The sequence below is a fragment of the Macrobrachium rosenbergii genome, chromosome 45, assembly GCF_040412425.1.
Source record: "Macrobrachium rosenbergii isolate ZJJX-2024 chromosome 45, ASM4041242v1, whole genome shotgun sequence".
In the NCBI taxonomy this organism is placed as follows: Eukaryota; Metazoa; Arthropoda; class Malacostraca; order Decapoda; family Palaemonidae; genus Macrobrachium; species Macrobrachium rosenbergii.
Window position 1 is genome coordinate 24,892,707 of NC_089785.1, and position 12,500 is coordinate 24,905,206.

The window sequence follows — 12,500 nt, forward strand, 5'->3', positions numbered from 1 at the left end:
AACTTATATATTTATTTACTTTCCTTCAGTTCAGGGGAGTTTGGAAGTCCTGTCTATAAATAGTGCAGAGTTCAACTCGAATGTATGTTTGTATATTTGTATGTTTGTGTGTGCATGTGTGTTTGTGTGTCTGTATCTATAATAAATCCCTGTTTCAAGTAAAAGAAACCTATAAAATATACTTAGGCTTAAGCTATAAGTAGAATTAACAATATATGATTTGATAATTCCCTAGGAATTTAGGATAAACTTAAACTAGTGAAAAATACGCTTAATTTTCTTCGACGTAATCAAGTTTTCTGTACAGCGTATAATCAAGGCCACCGAAAATAGATCTATCTTTAGGTGATCTCGGTATAATGCTGTATGAGCCGCGTCCCATGAAACTTTAACCACGGCCAGGTGGTGGCCTGTGTTGTTGCGTTGTCAGAAGCACGACTAGGGCTAAATTTAACCTTCAATAAAAAAAAAAACTACTGAGGCTAGAGGGCTGCAATTTGGTATGTTTGATGATTGGAGGGTGGATGATCAACATACCAATTTGCAGCCCTCTAGCCTTAGTGGTTTTTAAGATCTGAGGGCGAAAATCAGTATTGCAGTATTCCTGAGTCTATGGTACAAGGCCTACATTACAGAACGCCTGTAATAATAATAATAATAATAATAATAATAATAATAATAATAATAATAATAATAATAATAATAATAATAATAATCTATTGATTTTACCGTCATTTTCAGGTACCATTATCCGAGTAATTGTTATGTATCCATTACTGTAATTATTATTACTTAATTCCTCGACAATATTTCTGAACGATTACAAAATCTGTACCCAGGAATTACAGCCAGCACTCGTGTACTTCTAACTGGGCAATTTGCCGGCGCGCAAGACCGCCGTAATTGCCGCCACCTTTGTTTTAGAATTGGCGTGATTGGTTTGCAAAGAGAGAGAGAGAGAGAGAGAGAGAGAGAGAGAGAGAGAGAGAGAGAGAGAGTGAGTAATAGGAGCGATTGGTTTTCCGGGTTAAAATGGAAGTCATATCAGTTTTGTGTTTCATCAAAAGTCTCTGTCAGTAATTGTTTGATCTCTCTCTCTCTCTCTCTCTCTCTCTCTCTCTCTCTCTCTCTCTCTCTCTCTCTCTGTGTGTGTGTGTGTGTGTGAAATGTCTGCATACACGCTGGTACAAACACGTGGATGTCAAGTTCACATATTTTTCTAATTAAAAACGTTGTCAAACAGAACCCGCCCTCTCTCTCTCTCTCTCTCTCTCTCTCTCTCTCTCTCTCTCTCTCTCTCTCTCTCTCTGATATACCCACACACACACAATCGGGCACCAATGCGTGGATGTTAATTTCTCATATTTTTCATTTTAAAAGCTTTGCCAAATCTCTCTCTCTCTCTCTCTCTCTCTCTCTCTCTCTCTCTCTCTCTCTCTCTCTTTGGAATCCCATATGTATATAGAGAATGTCATTTTCTCATATTTTTCATTCAAAAATTTTTGCCAAACGGCCTCTCTCTCTCTCTCTCTCTCTCTCTCTCTCTCTCTCTCTCTCTCTCTCTCTCTCTCTCTCTCTCTCTCTCTCTCTCGTAGAATCCATGATAACTTTTCCGTCTAAAACCTTTCAGCATTAGCTATAAATCCATAACTCCCCCTTTCCCACAGCTATTCACAACCCCTTCCCCCTCTCCCACAACCATTCACAACCCCTTTCCTGTTGTAATTTCTCCCTTCCTTTACCCATTCCTAATCTCCTTCCCATTTATATATATATATATATATATATATATATATATATATATATATATATATATATATATATATATATATATATATATATATATATATATATATATATATTCTTTTGCCTGAGAGACAAACAAAATATGGCTTCATTTAACCCAATGAGAGGGTATATAGGGTTCTGAAATTCGTAAGCAAGAGATTTGTGATAAAAAAAAATGATTTTAAGGATTTTGTTTATGGTTTGAACTTAATAAAATACAAAATAGCATGATATTCTTTTGTTCATAAGATATAAATAAAAAAATTGTTTTGTAAATATATATATACATATATACATATATATACATGTATGCATGTGGTATACACAAAGAACATCCACGCATACTGCCGCTAATTCTCAAGCCTCATATCCTCATGAAACCTCACGAACCGCATGATTCCAAACCGCAAAAGGTTTTCCTCTTGAAGTCAGCGATCGTCACGAAAGCAGTTGTCGAATCATCATAAAAATCGACGGGGTGATCAAAGGATCACCGATTATGATCGACTGATCAACCGTGTATCAGATTAATCACGGAATCTGCATCGGTGGTGGGAAGCTTGTAATCTCATATAATATTGTAATCTCATATAATATTAATCTCATGTTATTGTGATTTCGTGTTATTGATATGGATAAATTGCGCCGTCAGAATTTGAGAAGTTGATTTTGTTACTTTTGGGTAATAGTTTTTTTTTATTTGTCTTTAGTAGTTTTTTTTTTCTTATGTGCTTTAATAATGTAATTGGTTATGTTCTTGAGAGAGAGAGACAGAGAGAGAGAGAGAGAGAGAGAGAGAGAGAGAGAGAGAGAGAGAGAGAGAGAGAGAGATTTTAGCCTTGATGGATATTACTGTTGTTAGGTAACATTTGTGTGTTATAATATATATATATATATATATATATATATATATACATATATATATATATATATATATATATATATATATATATATATATATATATATATATATATATATATATATATATATATATACATTTGTATTTATATACAAATTTACATATATGTATAACTAAAAATTAAATATATATACATATATACACATATATATACATATATATATTATATAACTGTACATATACATACATAAATATAATATATAATTATTATCACCATTTAAAAAAAACAAACATTCTCCATTCCCAATTCCATTGACAAACCAAAACCACATTCCCATATTCAACAAATCATTCCTTAACTAGAACCTAACCACCCACTTCCCGTTTTCTTTGCTTCCAGAGAGCTGAGGCGCCAACTGAAGAAATCTCCAACAAAGTCCTTCTTCAAGATGGCAGTGAATGTGCTCGTCCCACTGTTGATTCCTCTGGGAGAACAGCTCACTAACGGTAAAGGATAACATTTTCTTTCTTTTTTTTTTTGGCTCTAGGAAAAGTTTGTTTGGTTACCACGTCTTTATTTATTTATTTGTGGAGTGGGAGTAGTTTGGTGGGTATGGGTCCTTTTATTTTTCTTTTTTTTTGTGGGGGGGGAGGGTTTCTGTTGTGATGTCCAGTGATTTATTTTTTTGGTTCGGTTTGGAAATGTTTGAAAAGGAAATGTTTTCAGTTGTGTATATATTATTATTATTTTATAATGATAATAATAATAATAATAATAATAATAATAATAATTATTTATTATTATTATTATTATTATTATTATTATTATTATTACTGTTGTTGTTGTTGCTATTATTATATATATATATATATATATATATATATATATATATATATATATATATATATATATATATATATAATGTAACATACAAAATGCATATATATATATATATATATATATATATATATATATAAATCTATTTACAGACACATTCATCGTATCTAATCATATTCATTTACTTTCGCACCGTTAATACAAAGCTTCCCCTCGACTCGTCATTGTAGTACAATGCAGGCAAATCGTATAACTCGGACGAACGCATCAGAAAAGGTTATATAGCGTCATTATCATTATGTTTCAATCTCCGCCGACGAGATTAAATTCTGAAAGCGTAACTCCAGAATTTACGGAAATGCTAGTCAAAAGGGTCTTTATTATTGCTCTCGGAGTCACGAGTAGTTTGATTTTCAGAGTTTCATCCGGTGATGATCGTATTGAATTTGTTTGTATCGGGACTTTTTGAAGTGAAAAGCATGATTATTATTGTAGGGCCTGTAGCTTGTATTTCAAATTGTTTTCGTCAGTGCTGTGCATGTATGTATGTATATATGTATGTATATAATATATATATATATATATATATATATATATATATATATATATATATATATATATATATATATATATATATATATATATATATAATTTTTCATGTATATATATTTAAAATGTACATATGTATATATATGTAAATGTGTGTATGTATTTATGGTTGTGTATATACGACTCAATTACCATACATAATGCACCTATTACATACCTCATTAACTCCTCAAACCCCTGATGCGAAACAATAACTTAATCATATACACACACACAAAAAAAAAATATTAATATCAGGGTCCATTTTCCCATCGCACCAGATAAATAAGAATTACTTCCGTCAAAACTGGTAATTGGCAACTCTCGCGTACTGGCATCAAAAGGCCCTTTTGTATACAAGTCTTAATCCTATTACCGGCCGCGAGGGCGAGAGTGACTGGTTATCTGCCATTATTCCTTTCTGACAAAGAACGAGATATCCTTTATGAAACGTATTATGAAATCTCCATCGGTTTTCTACTGATGTTTTTGCGTATGGGAGCAGGGAATTATTATTTTATCATTAACCAGGTCCGTCCAACACTTTTCTTTTAACTAAATGGTAGGTGAGTTTATTAGAGAGTAATGGATGTAATATAAAACTTAGAGAGACTGAAATGGAAGAGTATCCCATTAGTAACCCCTTCAACAAACTTTATTACATTTTCTTTAATATGCTGTTAAGCAAATGAAAAGGGGGGAATTATCGTTCATCCCCGTTCATACATCAGTTATTGCTTTATTATTATATGACGAGTCTACGTTTAATGTCCCGGTCATTTGCAGTTAATTCCATTGTGCCTGAACGGTAGTCAAGTTGGAAAAGGGATTAAGCTATCTATCTCTCTCTCAGGGGTAATGTTTTATATATAGGCTATATATTATATCTATTATATATATACATATAAACATAAATGCACCGGTATCTAAACACTCCTACATATTTCTTGACCATGAACCTGCCGGGAAATCCGAAACGTCCGGGCGGTTAAAAATATTTCCCCCCCAAAAAAAAGTTGTCTGTCGGAATTCTCTGATGCTGCTGAAACCGATACCCCCACGAGAGCTTTGCCAGGTGCCGTGGTTCGGAAAATAAGAAAAAAAAAGAAAACTTTAAAAGTCCGAGACAGTGTGAGGCAAGAAAGCTAAAATAAAAAAGAAAATATTGTTGGAATGTCACCGCATATAACTGAAGAGTATAACGTTTCTCTGTGGAGTTTGGATTTAGAGGTCTGGTGTGTGTAAATATATATTTGTGTTTTGGGAAGGGGTTTGAAAATGTATTTCAGCGTGAGAGGCGAAGTTTGATACGTTGGTGAATTGTGGGAGATGATGATGATGATAATAATAATAATAATAATAATAATAATAATAATAATAATTTTATTATTATTATTATTATTATTATTATTATTATTATTATTATTATTATTATTACTGAAGCACTGAACAGATGATTAAATCTTGTAACCTCACCCACAAGACGGAACACCTTAATCTATATAATGATAACAAAAATACTAAAATCTTAAACATGTCAGAAAAATATAACAATTTTTATCTGTTATTTATCAGTTCATCATAATTTATCTCTGTTCTCTTTCCCAGATTTACCATAGACTCTTCTGTCTCCTGCATTCATTCTTAGTTATATATATATATATATATATATATATATATATATATATATATATATATATATATATATATATGTGTGTATATATAATATCTTGGTCAAACTGTACTTAGTCTTTCCTCACTTTAACTGAAATTTCTATATATAATAAAACAATTATACAATATGCACAAAGTCTCCAAGACAGTGCCTGCCTAAATGAATTATTCTCAAGACAAAGGAATAATGATAAAGCAATTTGCAAAGGCGTTATTAGCATGTATGCCATTTCAACATAGAGATATTTGCATAATTTTGGGAAAATGAACGTAATGGGATTTTAGTAGAATTTGTGGCTTTAGTTATAAAGTTACTATTAATGATGTGTTTTGAGGGCCATATTATTATTATTATTATTATTATTATTATTATTATTATTATTATTATTATTATTATTATAAAAAATGTGATGATGATGAAATCTTGAGAAATAATAATAATAATAATAATAATAATAATAACAATAATAATAATAATAATAGTATGAAGAAATCCACAGTGGTGTAAATGTAAATATGTTTTGGATATATATATATATATATATATATATATATATATATATATATATATATATATATATATATATATATATATATATATATATATATATATATATATATATATATTTCCAATGTATATTTACATTAACACTACAGTGGATTTCTTCATTTTAATGCCTCATGTTGGTATGAGATTTTATGAATAATAATAATAATAATAATAATAATAATAATAATAATAATAATAATAATAATAATAATAATAATAATAATAATAATAATAATAATAATAATCCACAAATATAGAAATAAATTAAGAATTAATTTCAAAACATTACCAGTACCTGGAGAGCTTAATTGAACACAGACAATTGAATGGAATAATTCCTGTAATTACTGCAGGCAGCATTCAGCTCTGGACGCCCTTAGCATAAGTGTCCTTTTGCCATCTCTTCGAGAGTTGGGGGATGAATCAATGCAAATGAATGGAATGCCATAAGTAGGGGGGGGGGGAATGTTATGGGGGCGTTGTAGAATTCCCATCAATGGGGAATCGTGGAATTTGTTTTTATGGTAGTGGGAATTTGTGGCATCACATCATTTTTGTTCAATATTTGTGGAATTTCTGTCGTATTTAGTTATTTTTAGTTCGTGAGACGAAGAGGGAATTAGAAGGAGCGCTCATTAAGTTGTTAGGTTTATCTATATTTTTCTTCTTCTTCTTCTTCTTCTTCTTCTTCTTCTTCTTCTGCAGTTCCTTTCCTCCCATATCCAGACTTTGGAACTTTCCAACTGCCTCTTTTTGCACCAAATATATGAATAAAATTGGCTTCTTCTTCTTCTTCTTCTTCTTCTTCTTCTTCTTCTTCTTCTTCTTCTTCTTCTTCAGTGGCAGTTCCTCTCCTCCCACTGCCAAGCTTCGGAACTTTCCCACTGCCTCGTTTTTTTTTGCACTGAACATATGAGTGAAATTGCTGACAGAGAGATAAAAAGCAAATGTGAGATTGAAAAATAGCATTATCGATTGCAGGCATGTCTCAAGGATGATTGGAACTGATTACAGGTGTGACTGCTCACCTGTGGATACCAGGTGCATAACGGCGATCAGTTGGACTCATTAACAGGTGTATATTAGTGGCTAGGGAGACTGCTAACAGGTGTAATATGGAGAAATGGGGTTGATTATAGGTGGGCAACAGGTGTAAGTGAGGTTTATGACAGGTGGGGAGAAAGGAATAACTTGGAATATTACAAGTTAGTTCCCAACATAAAATAGGTACTTTTGACGCTTCTTAATCTCTAACCACGGCCCGGTGGTGGCATATCCTAAATAAAATAAAAACTACTGAGTTTAGAGGGCTGCAGTTTGGTATGTTTGATGACTGGAGGGTGGATGATCAACATACCAATTTGCAGCCCTCTAGCCTCAATGTTTTTTAAGATCTGAGAGCGGACAGAAATAGTGCGGACGTCAGACAAAGCCGGCGCAATAGTTTTCTTGTACAGAAAACTAAAAAGCAAAAGAAAACGTTTCAAAAACTGCTGGAGACATTTCAGCAAACATTGTCTCTGGAGTGGAAGATCGGAATTAATGTGCCTTTATATCCTAAGGCTCTTTTGGAAGAAGAAGAAGAAGAAGAAGAAGAAGAAGAAGAAGAAGAAGAAGAAGAAGAAGAGGAAGGAGAAGGAGAGAGTAAAAATAAAAGACATTCCCCAGATTATCTCTACGAAGACTTACGACTGACACAAAGTGAGAGATGCTTATCGCGCCTCTGGCAGTGAATGTGTGTGTGATATCTCCCGTTTCCCAGGAAGGACTTTGTTGTAGTAACCTTGTGGAAAGAGAAAGGATAGTGAAAGTCTGTCTTAATGTAGAGGAGAATGAAAGTTTGTCTTGAATTTAGGGGAAAGTGAAAATTTGTCTTGAATTTAGGGGAAAGTGAGTTTGTCTACAATGTAGAGGAAAGTGAAAATTTATCTTGAATTTAGAGAAAAGTGAAAGTTTGTCTGAATGTAGAGAAAAGTGAAAGTTTTTCTGAATGTAGAGAAAAGCGAAAGTTTGTTTGAATGTAGAGAAGAGTGAAAGTATGTCTGAATATACAGGAGAGTGAAAGTCTGTATGTTCAGAAAAGTGAAAGTTTGTCTGAATATACAGGAGAGTGAAAGTCCGTCAGAATGTAGAGAAAAGTGAAAGTTTGTCTGAATGTAGAGAAGAGTGAAAGTATGTCTGAATGTACAGGAAAGTGAAAGTCTGTATGTTCAGAAAAGTGAAAGTTTGTCTGAATATACAGGAGAGTGAAAGTCTGTCAGAATGTAGAGAAAAGTGAAAGTTTGTCTGAATGTAGAAAAAAGTGAAAGTTTTTCTGAATGTAGAGAAAAGTGAAAGTTTGTCTGAATATAGAGGAAAGTGCAAAGTCTGCCTGAATGTTTTGACACAAGTTTTACTGACTTCTTCGGGTAATATTAACTCAAAACTCCCAAAAATCCCATCTGCGTAAATCCCTAGTGAAATCCATCTCCAAATTATCATCTCTCGCTCGTAAATCCCCCGAAAATCTGATGGAAAAGGGATTAAACGCCGACCGAAAGATATAACAAGTGAACAAGTTAAAAACTCCCAGAGCCATAAATTACCACAAATGACCCTTTCCCCAATTATCATAGAGCTTAAGTCTTTTTTTTTTTTCTTCCCTTTTCAATATTATTTTCTGAAGTATACTGACCTGATAATGGCGATTCCTGGGAATGGATGCCATTCCCGGGCCAATATTTTAGGAAACGCGATCAGTATTTTCAGGGAATGGCCATATTAGCATTATGGTAATGAGAGAGTAATTTCTCCTCGGCTGGTTCATTCACAAGGGAATTTTTATCTCTCTCTCTCTCTCTCTCTCTCTCTCTCTCTCTCTCTCTCTGAATTCTATGAAATCTCCTTCGGTGAATATAGATGAGTTTTATTGATATTTTTATAGACTTGCTTATACATGACATCCAATATGAGGCATAATTCCTCTTTCTAGTTTTGACTGATGGATAATTACGGTTTTAATCTTTTTGTTTAAATAATCACTAAGGCTGACTCTTGATAAACTCTAATTCCCCCAATAATCCACTCAGAGAATTTAATTCTCATGCCTACATTTCATGTAGGATACCTCGTTTCCTCTGCAGTTCAGTAATGGATAAGCGTCTCAGAATTCCATTCTGGGATGTAAAAATTCTGTAGAATATTTCCGCCTCGAGATTCTATTTTCCTTGAAATTCTGCTTAGACATTTAACTCGGAATTTAATTCCGAGGCTTGAATTCTACATTTTATATCCAGCTGTTATTAAAATTCCAATGCTTTTTCAGTTTCTCCATAGAATTTTTATCAGAATTGAATTTCCAAGCGTTTTCAGATTCTGTTTTCTTTGAAATTCTGCTTGGCTATTTAACTCGGAATTTAATTCAGATGCTTGAATTCTACACTGCATAGGCTATCCAGCTTTTATGAAAATTCCAATGCTTTTCTTTAGTTCCTCAGCGGAATTTTTCTCAGAATTGAATTCCTAAGCACTTCAAGATTCTGTTTTCCATATGAATTTTCTTAGATGTATATTTCAGAATTTAATTCCGAGGCTTGAATTCTACATTGTATATCCGGCTTTCAGTAAAATTCCAACGCATTCCTACAATTCCTCCGCGGAATTTTCATCGGAACTAAACTCTCCAATATAACCACAAACCAAGACACGAATTTCCCTGACGATACTTTGAAATGAACTCGAGGAGTCGAGTTCCGCTTTGGAACGAGGCGCGTCTGTGTCTGCCGAAGGGAGATTATCTAAACTTGGCTGAAAGCGACCGGCGTGTCTCTTTGAAGATCAAGATTAACAGAGAGAGAGAGAGAGAGAGAGAGAGAGAGAGAGAGAGAGAGAGAGAGAGAGAAAGGCACTCTGGAAAGGTAAAGTCAGCGTGTCCTAAGGCGCACATGAGTAGCGGAGGTAATTTGGCCGTTTATCTTGAAGTTCAGAAATTGCTCTCACGCGAACAAGTCATGGAATGAAGACTTGCTCCGGCCGACTTATCTTGACGGAATGCCAAGGTATCAGTGGTGGTATTGAAGTTAGTTTGTGAAATTCTGCGGCATTTGTTTATTTTTGTTGGCTCTATTTTATTAAACTGGAAAGATACTTTCGATATTCCTCACTTTAGTTTACGCAATGCCAAGAGTTTTTTGGGAGTAACTGACTTTAGTTATAAAATGCAATGATATTTTTGATACCCTTGGCTGAAGTCTATGAAATACGCCAGTTATTTTCATATTACTGAAGCTACTTCAGCCCCAAAATATCATAAGAGTTTCATGAAAACAGGAAAAATACTCACATTTAATTCTCTTCCTGTTCAACTGAACAATTTTTAGACTTCATTGAAAGCTAAGAAGGCAGAAGTTATATATTTACTCTCACTCACGTTCTCTGTTTCTCTCGATAATATCTGGACTTGGCATAAAAGCGTATATATATATATATATATATATATATATATATATATATATATATATATATATATATATATATATATATATATATATATATATATATATATATATATATATATTATATATATATATATTTCTGTGTGTGTGTGTGTGTGTGTGTGTGTGTTTTTACACTCTCGCCAAACCGCTCGCCACCAAAATCCAAAAGATGGCTCCATCGTCACTGAAGGGTGGCCCGCGGGGAGGAAAATTGTATCAAATTTCCTCCCATCGCTCATTCGTCTTCACAATAAAGCCTTTTTTGCGACGCCACAAAAAACCCTCCATCACGATAAGAGGCGAATATATAAACCAATTTGCTGCCCCGTGATCACGCAAAACCTCTCTCTCTCTCTCTCTCTCTCTCTCTCTCTCCTCCTCCTCCTCCACCCGTAATCTCCCTCCTCTCTCCATCCCCAATCTCCTTCTTCGTCCCCTCCAATCTCCACCCCTCTCTCTCCACCTCCCCAATCTCCCTCTCTCTCAATCCCCTAATCTCCTCATTTTTATCCCCCTAATCTCCTCGTCTTCATCCCCCAATCTCCCTCTCTCTCAATCCCCAATCTCCTCATCTTCATTCCCCAATCTCCCTCTCTCTCAATCCCCAGATCCCCTTCATCCTCAAATCTCTCTCTCTCTCTCTCTCTCTCTCTCTCTCTCTCTCTCTCTCTCTCTCTCCCCAACCCCAAATCCCCTCAATCCCCAAATCTCCTCAACCCCAAATCCCCCTCCCAACCTCCCCACCCCACCCTGCAGAAGTTTTGGGTTATCAAAAGATTCCCCAAGTTTGGCCCGCAGATGATATGAAGCCGCAGTGATGAGGAAAGAAGAAGAAGAAGAAGAAGAAGAAGAAGAAGAAGAAGAAGAAGAAGAAGAAGAAGAAGAAGATGACGGGGAAAAAAAGTATCAATCGGTAATCGAAGAAGAAGAAGAAGAAGATGCCCTTTATTGTTTACCTTAGTTTTATTTTTCTGTACAAGAAAACTATTGTGCCGGCTTTGTCTGTCCGTCCGAACTTTATTCTGTCAGAACTTTTTCTCTCCGCACTTTTTTCTGTCCGCACTTTATTCTGTCAGGACTTTTTCTGTCCGCACTTTATTCTGTCCACACTTTATTCTGTCCACACTTTTTTAAGTCCGCACTTTATTCCGTCCGCACTTTATTCCGTCCGCACTTTATTCCGTCCGCACTTTATTCCGTCAGCAATTTGAAAGTTGTAACAGGTGGAAAACCTCAATTGTCAGGAGAGGCTGAAAGAAAGTAAGATGGAAGAAAGAGAATATGAAAGGAGGTACAGTAAAAGGAACGAAAGGGTGTTTGCAAAGCTAGTAGGGTCCTAAGGACCTAAAGTAATGCCTACAGTGTGCCGCACGAGGTGCGCTGACGGCAATACCCTCCCCTAAAGGGATTCGTGTGTATTCAATGGTCCCAAATCATTGCAGTTGTTTACTAAATAACTGAAATGATTAAATTACCAATTAATTCCTAACAGGGACATTGAACAGGATAATCGCTCCGCGCCTAACGGCGTATCGAATTATTCTGATAACTGGCAGGTAACAATGTGGGAATTATCAACAATGTGGGAATTATCAACGATGTGGGAATTCTCAATAATTAAAACGTGATGTAGAATAAAGCTTCAGTGCTGATTAGCAATATCGGTGACTTTATGGAAATACTGCTTTATTTTATATCAAAACCCAAAGTTAATAAAGTCACTGAAT

The 12,500-nt window shown here is 34.4% G+C and overlaps 1 protein-coding gene across 4 annotated transcripts in view; it reads left to right on the top strand.

Moving 5' to 3' along the window:
• The window catches only part of LOC136829801 (putative neural-cadherin 2), a 680,925-nt gene that overhangs the window by 252,038 nt on the left and 416,387 nt on the right, over window positions 1-12,500 (top strand). For all 4 annotated transcript variants that reach the window (XM_067088744.1, XM_067088749.1, XM_067088748.1 and 1 more), the window contains exon 2: window positions 3,049-3,155. In XM_067088744.1, the coding sequence (XP_066944845.1) occupies window positions 3,098-3,155 (58 nt within the window). In that variant the 5' untranslated portion in view covers window positions 3,049-3,097. The remainder of the gene's footprint in view (window positions 1-3,048; window positions 3,156-12,500) is intronic.